At 40.0% G+C, this 11,865-nt stretch overlaps 1 protein-coding gene across 3 annotated transcripts; it reads right to left on the minus strand.

Moving 5' to 3' along the window:
• Nucleotides 1-1,121: 1,121 nt before the first annotated feature.
• On the minus strand, nt 1,122-11,633 carry pwwp2b (PWWP domain containing 2B). 3 transcript variants are annotated; one of them, XM_048204038.1, is made up of 4 exons: nt 11,295-11,633; nt 4,522-6,157; nt 3,310-3,345; nt 1,122-2,461 (listed from the first exon to the last, which is right to left on the minus strand). In XM_048204038.1, exons 1-2 carry the CDS (start codon nt 11,432-11,434, stop codon nt 4,522-4,524), a joined length of 1,776 nt encoding a protein of 591 aa, XP_048059995.1. In that variant the 5' UTR covers nt 11,435-11,633; the 3' UTR covers nt 1,122-2,461; nt 3,310-3,345. The 3 variants fall into 3 exon arrangements, with proteins under 3 accessions (XP_048059995.1, XP_048059994.1, XP_048059996.1); XM_048204037.1 differs by lacking the exon at nt 3,310-3,345 and having other exon boundaries at nt 11,295-11,628; XM_048204039.1 differs by lacking the exons at nt 1,122-2,461; nt 3,310-3,345 and adding an exon at nt 3,386-4,062.
• Between the last annotated feature and the right edge of the window lie 232 nt (nt 11,634-11,865).

Genomic DNA, 11,865 nt, shown 5'->3' on the forward strand with positions numbered 1-11,865 from the left:
GTCAAATTTGCCCCTATTTGGGTGTGAGAAAAAACACGCCGTTTTTGTGTGTGTCCCTTTAAATGCAAATGAGCTGCTGCTCCCGGCCCCCTTTCCAGAAGAGGGCGGAGCTTTAACAGCTCAACAACAACAAAGCTGGAGAATCTCACGCAGCCAAAATGAGGATTGTCAGTAACGGTGTTCAGCCTTACATTGTTCAAACCGGAGTCGACACTGATGGAGAGACTCAGGAAGAAGTTACTACTTTTAGAATGAAACCGGACGTTTCTGAACGGTTAGTGGATAAGTTTATGTAGTTGCTGTGGAGTTGATTCAACTCATCCACTAGCATGTGCCGTCATGTTAATCTTTTATGCAAATCCAGTGTTGAATTGACCCTCGTTTGTGAAGCAGTCCAGCATAAAATGACGGCATGGAAAAAACACTCCACTACAACAACTCTTCCTCTTCTCTAAAGCAGCCCAACATGGCCTCGCCCCCTTTGTTGCATGTTCTTGGGGGCGGGGTTTATGTCAAATTTGGGGTTTGTGATGTCATCAACCCGGGAAGAAGCTTGTTGTAGTCCCTACCAGCCGTTTGTTGTAGTCCTTAAACAGAGAATTCTGTAAAAGAAAAAATCTCCATTTGCACTGAACTCTGAGCGTTGTAACTTTCCAGATGTTGTTTATGATCAAACAGCAACATTACACACTAACTAAAGTTAAACAAGTGAAATCATAAATCAACCACCCTTTTAATTCAAAGGGAAAACAATATTTTTCGGACCCCATTGACAGATATTTTTCCTTGTTTTAAACACAAACTCTCTTCATTTTCATACATTTTTCAGTAAACAAGACTTAACATCTTCAGTCATTGTGCTTCTCCAGTAAATGTATCTTGATTTAAGAATGTTTAGATATTTGTGCTGGAAAACAAGACGAAAACACTGAGGAAGAACATCATTTTGTGCTGCAGTGTTTAAACTGCATTTGAATAAAAAAAAAGTAAAAACTAAAAAAAGTAAAACATACAGTAATCTCAATATTTCACACCCGACTCACGCATACGCAACCCAATAGCGTTTTGAAAGTAAACCACTTTGCCGTGCCCACGTGCAAAAGAACACTGCAGAAAGAACATTGCTTTTATATTTTATTCTATTTACAGCACATAAAAAAACCCACCGCTGAGCAGTGGGTGGTGGCAGATATAAAGCACTCGATGCCTGCAGAGAGTCCATAATCATAAGCCAGCTGGAAAAATGCACCAAAACCTGCAACTGTACTTCACTTCGAGCTTAAAATACACCTGGAGCGGCGCGAGATCTTGAGCGAGACCTCTTGAAACGCTCGCGTCCCGAAGGTCAGTCCGGCCATCTCAACAACTCCGATGCGTCACAGCAGACATACAGATACTCAAGCCCACGTACGCCTCCACTCATTCAGCAGACACATGATTGAACACGCTGCTTTTTATGCTTTAATGAAAGAGACGGTGCATAGGAGCGTACAGTTCTGTCCATATCTCCAGTGGAACATTTCATAAGGAGGAAAGCAACGATGTCTAATGTAAATCAGGCTAAACGTGGTAATACAGTGTACACAACTTCCTGAAAGCGTCCTTTAATTCGAAATCTGTTTAATAAAAATTAAAAATCACTTCAAAAGCGATGGGTTGGCTCCTCCGAGAGTCTGCAAACAACGAGTTCACAGCAGGCCACCAAGGTATGGATAAAGTGCTTCTCTTAACGTGACATTAAATAATTAAAGCAAAAGAAAACATCACATAATCAGAGCGAAATAAGAAAATGGAGGACAGGAGATATATTTCTTCAAGGGGACAGAAAACTAGGTGGAGAGAGAGAGAAAGTGAAGCGACGGACAAACTGACATACTGCATGGTGTAAGACCTACATGATGCAAAAGGGAATTTCACATTTTCTTAATCTGAAGAAACAGACACAGTAAGACTTGTCGTTTAGGTTTCATAATACGGATATTCGTCAGTCCGTTCCGTTCTGGCGTCCAGTCATAAACGGACAGTGAAGCGAACCGTCAGTCATAAGAAACAGCAGCAGTGTGATCTTACAGGATTATTTCGAGGCCAGTCACCGGTCGAGTGTTTTTCGTGAATAAATACATTCGGATTTAGTGTCAAGCTACTTGTTCTAATATAATGTACGTCCTAAAAAACAAACAAACGAAAGATGGAGAGACAAACAAAGAGGAGATGGGGGAATTGTTCGCTCCGAATCGTCTTTTAAGATGTTCCCACGTTCTCCTTGTGGCCCCTCAAACTCAGTCTGCTCATCACAAGGCAGACATTTTCTTCCAACAGTCGTGTGTGGGGGAGGAAAAAAGCACCTTCCCCTCATGGTATCCGTGGCAAATGAAGGCGCTCTCCGTCCTGGGAGGCTGCCACATACTGGGAGCGCCTGCAGACCCCTGAATGACAGCCAGTCCTCTGCCGTCCTCGTCCTCTACGGAGAGAAAACAAACATGAAACCCTAAGAGGTTTACAAATATACTTTTAATTCATCTATTCAGCACTGACAAAAAAAAAAAAAAAAATGCAATTAATTAAAACAATATTTGTGTGCACTGTACGTTTCTATGATTCGAGTATCACGATAACCAGCTAACATCAAACCACTGAGAGATTGTTGCAAGTTGAGGACAATACGTAAAGAGCATACAAATGTATTTAATAAATGGTGATGCATAAAAAAAAAATGCATGCATCATAAAAATGCATGCAAAAAATAAAAATGCATAATGCAAAAAAAGATGCATAAACGATGCATAAAATGCATGTATAAAATGCATAATGCAAAAAAAAAAGGATGCATAAAAATGCATATTTTTTTTATTTCTACAGCGCTTTATACAATACAGATTGTTTCAAAGCAGCTTCACAGTAATAAACAGGAAAATCAATGATGCAAACATCAAATATAAGACAAATTTAAAAAAATAAAATGCACCACTGAAGTTTGGATCTGCAGGCACGAAGTCATGCAAAGCACAGTCTAGATGACTAAATATGGCTGCAGGCAAATTCAAGAGTCCAAACACTGGCAGTGGGAGCGGCTTGTGAACTTGAGACAATATTGAACCAAGACAGCATCTGATCCTCAATAAACATGAGGTGACCTAGCAATCTCCAAAGAAACTGAGGCCATGGGAACCAACTGGGAAGTTAAAGACGATTCTATGCTAAACTAATCAGAAATCAAGCCTGTTTTCAGTCTAATAGTGTTTGGGCATCATTGCTTCAAGAAATTCAAAGAAAATGTGCACCTAAAAAAAAAACATGTCATGTACCCACCTTCGTGTCATTCCAAACCGTTTGACTGACTTTCTTCTGTGGAACACAAAAGTAGAGGTTCAGCCCTATGTTCATGCTGCTCTTTAAAACTAAAGCAGACTGAGAAAGATTTTACAGCCCTGATCAAAGTATAAATAAATACTGTATAAATACTTCAGTATTTATACTATAAATACTGTATATATTTGCCCAAGACTCAAGGCAAACCATGCAATAGAGATTTGTGTGAGGAACAAATTGAAATCACCACAGTGCATCACAATGTGCCATGTTTATGGAGAAGCATAAATGAGATGTAAGAACTATAGTGGAAAACAAGAAAGCCCAGTCACCATACTGTCATTGTGCAGCAGCATCAACATACTTGCAAAATTTACTTTTATGTTCCACAGAAAAAGTTGTAGTCATTCGAACTTAGAAAGACACGAGGGTGAATAAATGATGATACATTTTGCACCTGATGAGTTGAATGCATCATAAACATAGACAGAAAAAATTCAGTCAAGATATGCACAGTTAAAAAGGATCCCTAAAGAAACTAAAACAAGGCCTTTCTTTAGGGATTAGGGATTGCACTGATTAATTGGTTCACAAGGTGGCAAAACTGTCAGCTGAAAAAGAAACAAGATAAGCAAAACAACAACAGCAGCAAACTACTGGAAACGCAACAAAAACAGATGCCTGCGTTGGTGAGCGCTTGCGTGAAGGAGTTCAGAGATTGACGCAACTCAGAGGGTACGAAGACATTTTCTTCTGCAGAGAAATATTGCAGACATTGGACAAGGATGAAACTCTCTATCATGCATGTGTTGAGCACCTGTGTTTTAAATGAAATATACTTCAAAAGGTTGTGCTTTAAGCTGTACGCATACGCTTTCCGTCAAAATCGAAGTATGCTTTGGGCTTAAAGGGTTAGTTCACCCAAAAATGAAAATTCTGTCATGTACTCACCCTCATGTCGTTCCACACCCATAAGACTTTCATCCATTAACACAAATGGATTTATTTTAGGATCTCTTCATGAATGTTTTAAAGAATGTTTTGGGTGAATAGACTTTCAATGGAGAGGCAGAATTCATTAAAAATATCTTCATTTGTTTCAAGAAGTCTTACAGGTTTGGAATGATCTGAGGGTGAGTATAAATGACAGAATTTTCAGTTTTGGGTGAATAATCTCTTTAACAGTATAATGACAAGCAAAGAAAAACTCACCTAAGTTTCGCAGTGAGCCAGTAGAGAAGTGATTTCAGCGCTCATGTGTCCCACTGCCTTGGCGGCCTCCATGATGGCACGACGGTACATCCCTTTCTTTTTGCGGTTGAAGCGTGACCTGAAGAATTCGCGGAACGGCGACAGTTTGGCAACCGAGAGTTGGGAGGTGGTGGGGGAACCAAACCAGGACACTTTAGCTTCGGGCCAAGGAGCATCAACCTCGCCTTCTTCTCTACGAGTACCGCTAATACTGAGTATCCGAGCAGGCCACCAAGGGAAGCCGTGAATCTTTCCCCAAACGACATCACCTACTGTCACAGCATAACCTTCCTCGGTCACGCACTTAGTCATGCTGCGAGTGTGCAGTCGTACGGTTAGAGGTGGAACAGTCTTGCTTTCCCCTTGAGAGGAAGACGACACTGAGATGTCATCACCTGGAGCGAGATCGCACAGTTCTGGCGACGTGCCATCCGAGCTGAACGACTTGGACTCATCTAGACTGTCGCTGCTGCACACGGAAAGGCTCGAAGAGTCTGCTTTCCTCTTCCGGAAGTTAATGAGTAAAGTCAGGTCACCGTGCCGTTCGACTTCCTCACCTGACCAAAGTTCTAGCGAGTTCTTTTCCGCACCATCCTCGGATTGACAGTTGGGAACTCTGGGGCTTCTTCTCTGGGCACCACTGACCAGTTCCGCCTCGTACACGGACACCTGCTCCGCTCCATCGGCCCGGGATCTTAAGCGTATCTTGGGCGATGGGGCCTCTGGACTAGCCAACTTTGGGAGCTTGAGTTTGGGAATGGAAATGGTAAGACCTGTTCGGATGGCGTCCATTGGCGGTTGCACTACTTTCTGGGATTCCTTGGAGGCGTCTCTTTGTCCATGGCCATTCTGCAACAACTGTTTCGGACAGAAGGGTTTGACAGAACCGTGTACTCTTGAGGGGATCTTCATTACTTCACCTTTACCTTGTGGAGTGCTATAGGAGATCTTAATTACAGGACTGTGGGGAATCACGTCCCCTCCGGGAAACTTCTCATCGTCTTTCTTGTCCTTTCTAAAGCGTTTGCTGTCGTAGACCATTGAATCCTCTCTTCTCTTCGACTCCTTGTTGTTGTTGTCACCATCATCCTTCCTCTTGGCCGGAGTTGATTTAGTGTCCTCGTCTTCTTGAGGTGCGTTCTCTTTCCTGGACGTCTTGGGCACCGTTGGTCCATCTTTGCTGTCCTCATCGCTGTTTAGTGTGTTTTTACATTTCTCGCACAACACCTGCCGAGGTCTCAGTCGGATTGTGCTCATGGTCATCCTTCCAGACTCTCGACTTCGTCTTTTCTTCCTTTTGATTGGACGAGGCGGCGGTTGAGGAACCCACTGGTTGTACGTGTGCCGGACCCACATGGGCTGCGGGAAGGGAGCACCCTCAAAGTACGGAGGGTACGTCGGCTGGCCCGGCTGTACTGGGATGGGTACGGGGGCAGGAGGTGCCATCGCCGGCTCCGTGTTCTCATCTTTTGGTCGCTGTGAAGGCTGACTAATGGGTTTAGAAGGAGCCTCTTCACTCAAGACTTCACAGTCTGGTCTCAATATGAGGCTCTCTTCTGTTTTTCCAACAACATCTGGAAGGCAAAACAGCCCAGTCCTATGGAAGAGAATCAAGAGGGAAATATAAGAGCCAAGCACTTTCATAGTAACAGAATCAGAGTGATGGAGGTTAATTACCAGAAGTACTGCACTTCTGTGCATTGTAGAGCTGCATGATTCTGTATAAGTTGAGAATAACATTTTTTTTGTTTAAAATAGAGATCACAAATCCCCCATGATTCTGAATAGACAACAAAACAAAATATCATGTAATTTACTAGAGGTTCAGACAAAATGTTAATTGCTGCAGTCTAAAAAAATAATTATTTACTTTGAAACTAACTTTTTAAAAATCAGTTTGAGTGAATGATTCAATGACTCAATCATAAAGACTTCACTTGTTTCATTACTGGTGAATCAGCATTTTTGAATAAATCATCTCTTGAATGAATGATTCAAATACATTTTAACTTGTCGCCACCTACTGGTGTAACAATGTAATTCACACAATCTGTATTTGAAGCATCAAGTTACTTTCAAAAGGAGATTTACTCTATTTTGATCACTACTGTAGACATCAATGTTTGTATCTGAACTATAAACTTTTATCCCAGTACTTCTGTGATAATTAGAATTTTTGTAAGACAGAAATAACGATACTGTGTGGTTGAAAAGACTGTTTGTAAAGCCGTTTCATAACTATACATGACAACTGCTCTCTCTGAATCAGCGGCAGCGTCAATGCAGATCTGAATGTTCGCTGTGATCGTAGAATCTTTGTCATTTAGAAATAAGATTGCGTGGGTGTTTAATGATTAATCATGCAGCTTAAGGCACAATGGGCAACACAACAGTTTCCTGATTATTGTGATAAACTAGTGATAACTTTATTAATAATCAAGACTTTTGTTTAAGGGCAGGACACACCAAGTCGACGATCGGCCGTCGGGTAATCAGCGAGCATCAGTTGGGCTAGTTTTTGAGCATGAGCATGTTGAATAGGCGTCGGCCGTTGGGAAAAGAGATCACTTTTAACAACAGTGACAAAGAAAGCAAACAATGAAGACTAGGGCACACAAATAAATTTACCTTCATCTTCATCTTGTTGGAGCATATGCAAATATTTTCATAACGACATGGCCGTATGTAGCCTAATTAATATAACTGAAGACAAACCGATCAGCATGATTCATATTCAAAGTGGTAAGAGTGCTACATTGTTTACGGTGTATATTCGCATTCCTAGTTCACTTTCCCTTTTTTGAATGGCAAATACAAACTACTGCCATCTGTTGTTGTGGATAGGCACAGAACAAAAACACTGGTAGGCCGTCTTTTCATCTCTGCTAGTTCTTTGACGTCGGTTTGGTGTGTACTGGCCTTCAAAGTGAAGAATGTAATTACAGTGCCAAATAAACTCAGACTCGGGCTTGGGCTTGAATTGAGATGGCAAAATCAATGCTATCTTTTCTGTCCATACATTGTATACAATGTCTTGCGAATTGATAGCCGTCATTTAGTTATGGCAATGGGCGCGCGCAGTAGACCAATCAGAGCAGTGTAGGCTCATAGAAAGGAGGAGTTTAGAGAGACTGATTCTTCAAACTGCTTCTAACGAATCGTTTACGAACTGAGGTGAAATTAAATGTATATTCTGAGAAAACAAGTGTTTTTTGACCCTGCATGCATGTAAACCTGTTGTAGGAGACTAGCAAAACAATATTAGAAACCTTAAAAAAGGCATATTAGGGGCACTTTAAGTGAGCCATACTGAGCTGTACTATGCAGTGGAAAAGCGCCATAAGATGCAGTATTATTTAGTAAAATTAGTTTTTATTAAATGTCTATACAATTTTGAGTTATTTTAGTACTAAAACGAAGCAAAAATGATACAATGAGCTGAAATAATAATAAATAATTTTATTTAAAGTAATGAAAATAATGGTTTTAGTTTACAATAATAAACCTGCAACAATGGCACAGAGAAAAAAAAACAACCTTACATTACATCACCTTTAAACGTCCTTATTTTTAACACTCTTATCACAGTGTTGCAAAACATTTGAAGGCTCATGAACTGAAATACACGATTAATCATTTCTAATGACAAGCTGACTCTTGACTGGAAAAACTAGTTAGTTAACCAGTCATATCATGCAACACAGAACCACACCTATTTGTTTTTCATAACCTTTAAAAATACCCCAGAAATCATTTCATCTTTCAAAACTCTTAACGGTGCATTATTCTTAGAATCTCTGCTATGCTTAGAATTTAAAAGCAGTAGGGTGAATTTAAAAAAAAAAAAAAAACACATAAAGGTCATATTTCAAGATGATAAAGCAATTTAAGGCAATTTTAGAACAACCATTATTATTTTTATTGTGATATTATTGTCACAATTAAGCACATTATCTCACTACTGCAATTACTAGACATGGAGATTTTATTTACGTAGCATATTTGCATGTAATGAAACAACTATTACATACAAATTCATGATAAGTTTTGTGAAATCGACCCAGTAGTTTAAAAATCACACTAGAGTCTTGAGGTGACCAGGAACCTGTGAAAGATACAACCTGAGCCAAAGCAACGAGCTGCACGGCTGTGCGTGCGCTGTTAGAAACCACAGACAAAGAGACCAACGGGACGGGCCCGGAACCCCCCTCCACCTCACTGAACAAAAACAATCCCATAAACCACCGGGGACACAGGGAGAGGGCCAAGAGATTTGGTTGTTTTCACATCCAGCCCTGAAATCTGATTGTGCCGGGATTATCAATTAAACCTTAGAAGGAAGTCCTGCGGGTAACAGAGGAAGAAGCCCTCAGGCAATAAACACCAATCATTTGAGATGTTTGATGAGAAATAAAACACCCACCCCTGAAGCTACTGTCCTCAAGGCCACAATAACTACAGGCCTACAGCGTCGAGTATCAGTATCCAGAGTAAGAAACATTTCACTGCGTAATTAGAATATACTGTATGTATATATGTATATATATATATATATATATATATATATATATAGAATAACAGCTGAGACGATGAATGACTAGATGCTATTTAAACACTCCCAGCCTGAAAGAAACACTAGCTGACTACATACTGTACACTGCTTGCTATTTATTGACAAATTTGGCATGATTCTACGCTAAACGCTTTAAAAATTTGATGTAATTACAAAGAAACACTGAATTACACATGAAATTTTGAAATTCTGAAACTGTATTTTCTTTTAAAATGTACTCCAATCATCTTTGTTTTTTCTGCAACTTCCAAAAATAATTTTGTATTTTCAGCTTATTGTGGTGAGTAGCTTGTTTACAATAAGGTCTTACTGGTTAACATTAGTTTAGTTAATGCATTAACTAACAACGAGCAGTGTATTTTTACAGCTTTAATTAACCGTTGTTAATGTTACTAATAAAACTGTTCATGTTAGTTCACATTGCATTAACTAATATTAACAGATACAAGTTGTGATCTTAAAAAAAACGTATTAGTGAATGCTGAAATGAACATTAAGATTAATAAACGCTGTGCTCAATAACATGAACTATGTTAACTAATGTAAGTAAGCGATGTAAACAAATGAAATGTTAATGCATATTTATAAATTAGGTGTTGTGCAAAAATGGTAGCTCAATTAAATTCTATGTCAAAAAAGAAAAGAAAAGATGGCAGTTGCAATTACTTCTGGTTCATTCGTCACACTGGAAATGAAAGGTTAAGCACACTGCGTTGTGGGACACAGTATTCTATGTAGTGTGCTCAGCAAGTGCACTAGATCATCCGAGTATGATATTCTGAACATAGTGCAATACGTCCAAGGACAGAGTGAACGAGCGATAATGATTCACCCAAAAACCTTCCCAGCAGGACGTGATTCATGATGACATAACAGGAACAAGCAGTGAAGCAGCATTTGAACATTTCAAAGAGATTTAATAAATCCTTCATGGCACTAAATATAAAGGCTCTAAAAGGTCCATTTTTGGTTCCCCAAAGAACGTTTCAATGAACAGTTCTTAAACCATTTTTTCTCAGTGTGAAGAACATTTTAATAATCTAAAGAACCTTTTGTGGAATGGAAAGATTCCATGGAACCATCAGTGCCAATAAAGAATCTTCATTTTTAAGAGTGCACAGGTGAGGAAAAGAACACGTAGCACATAAAAAGTTAACAAGTTTTTAGATTAACCACTGAAAATAAACCCTGAAAATAATACGTAAACCTGTCTTTTGCAGTTTATGATCTATCATAAGCTGTCAAAGTATTTGACCTTTAAACTAAATGTACTTTACAGTTATAAAAATTGAACGTTCCATGGCAATTATTTTTCTCTGATGGCCTGGAGCGCTATAAATTAAAGGTGATATAAGATTCTGATGCAACGTGTCTATAAATACCACACGGTATCTGAGTGACAGACACTCATATTCAAGCAAATATCCACATCCGCATGCAGAATAAACCATCCGCAATGGAATATAACATGGAGAAGCAGTTCTTCTCAGGTTCAGTGACACAAAAACTTGATTATTCCACATCAGATCCATAGAATCTGAAAATAAGCACTGGTGAAATATGGAATAAACCAATGCAGGTCTTTTTAACTATGAGAAAACAGGTTCAAAATTGAAAGTGTTAACTTCCCAAAATGCATTTAATAGTATAAAATGAATAAACACGAATACCTGAACAATATTTGACCTTTAAACTGACTGTGTGTGTGTGTGTGTGTGTGTTCAGGCAGCCATCACAGGCTATAACAATGCCATCTGACCCTTCATGAAGAATAATGATTATTTGACTCAATTAAACAGATCCTGTGTCCCAATTCACGAATGCTCGATGACAGCACTGAATGTGCATGAAAACATCAATCAGTGTTTCATCTGGAAATGATACAAAGAAACAGCTTCAGCTGCTACATGGCTAAAAGCAGAATGCCCAACCATCACACCATCATCTGCTGCAAGACACTGAAAATCACACAATCCGACACAAAAGAGACGATTTATTCTCGTCTTTACGCGTGTCTGATGATGATAATAACGATGGTGGTGGTTGCTGTTCTTCTCATTGTCTCTGAGAAAGGCCTGACTGTGTTCTCCTGGCCTGCTGTTTGGGCCCGACATCACAAAAATTGTGTTTCTGCATGAAAACACAAAGAAACGCGACTCACTTTCTGCTGCAGTCCAGTAAGATTCCCGTGTAGCTCCTCTCTCGGTACGTGAGCGTCACCACCAGCGTGTCGTTGACGATCTGGTCGACGGTCACCGGGATCCTGGAGCCGGCCCGCAGCTCCTCCGCTATAGCCTCCATGTTTTCCTTGCTCGGGTGTCCGGGTTGGCGTCGCTCGATCCCGGCCGCCGGAGCCACGGTCGCGTCGGCCTTCGCTGCTACTGCGATCCGTCAGCGCGCTCGGGAGGCTCCGCCAGGACGCGCAATGACGCCATCAACTCCACCGACGCGATTACAACGGATCCGTCCGCGGTGACATCACCAGAGAAAGACGAGAACCTCCATCTGAGCTTCTACAGCACCAAACACACATCTGCATACTGCATGTGTGTTTAGTGAAGAGAACATAGACTTGCAACTCTGGACAGACAGGTAAAATCACCTATTAGAGCACAAGGCACATTATATACATTATATATACATTTTATATATATATATATATATATATATATATATATATATATATATATATATATATCCCAAAACTCTAATACAATTTATATTATGCTATA

This window comes from Megalobrama amblycephala, linkage group LG10, assembly GCF_018812025.1.
Source record: "Megalobrama amblycephala isolate DHTTF-2021 linkage group LG10, ASM1881202v1, whole genome shotgun sequence".
NCBI lineage: Eukaryota > Metazoa > Chordata > Actinopteri > Cypriniformes > Xenocyprididae > Megalobrama > Megalobrama amblycephala.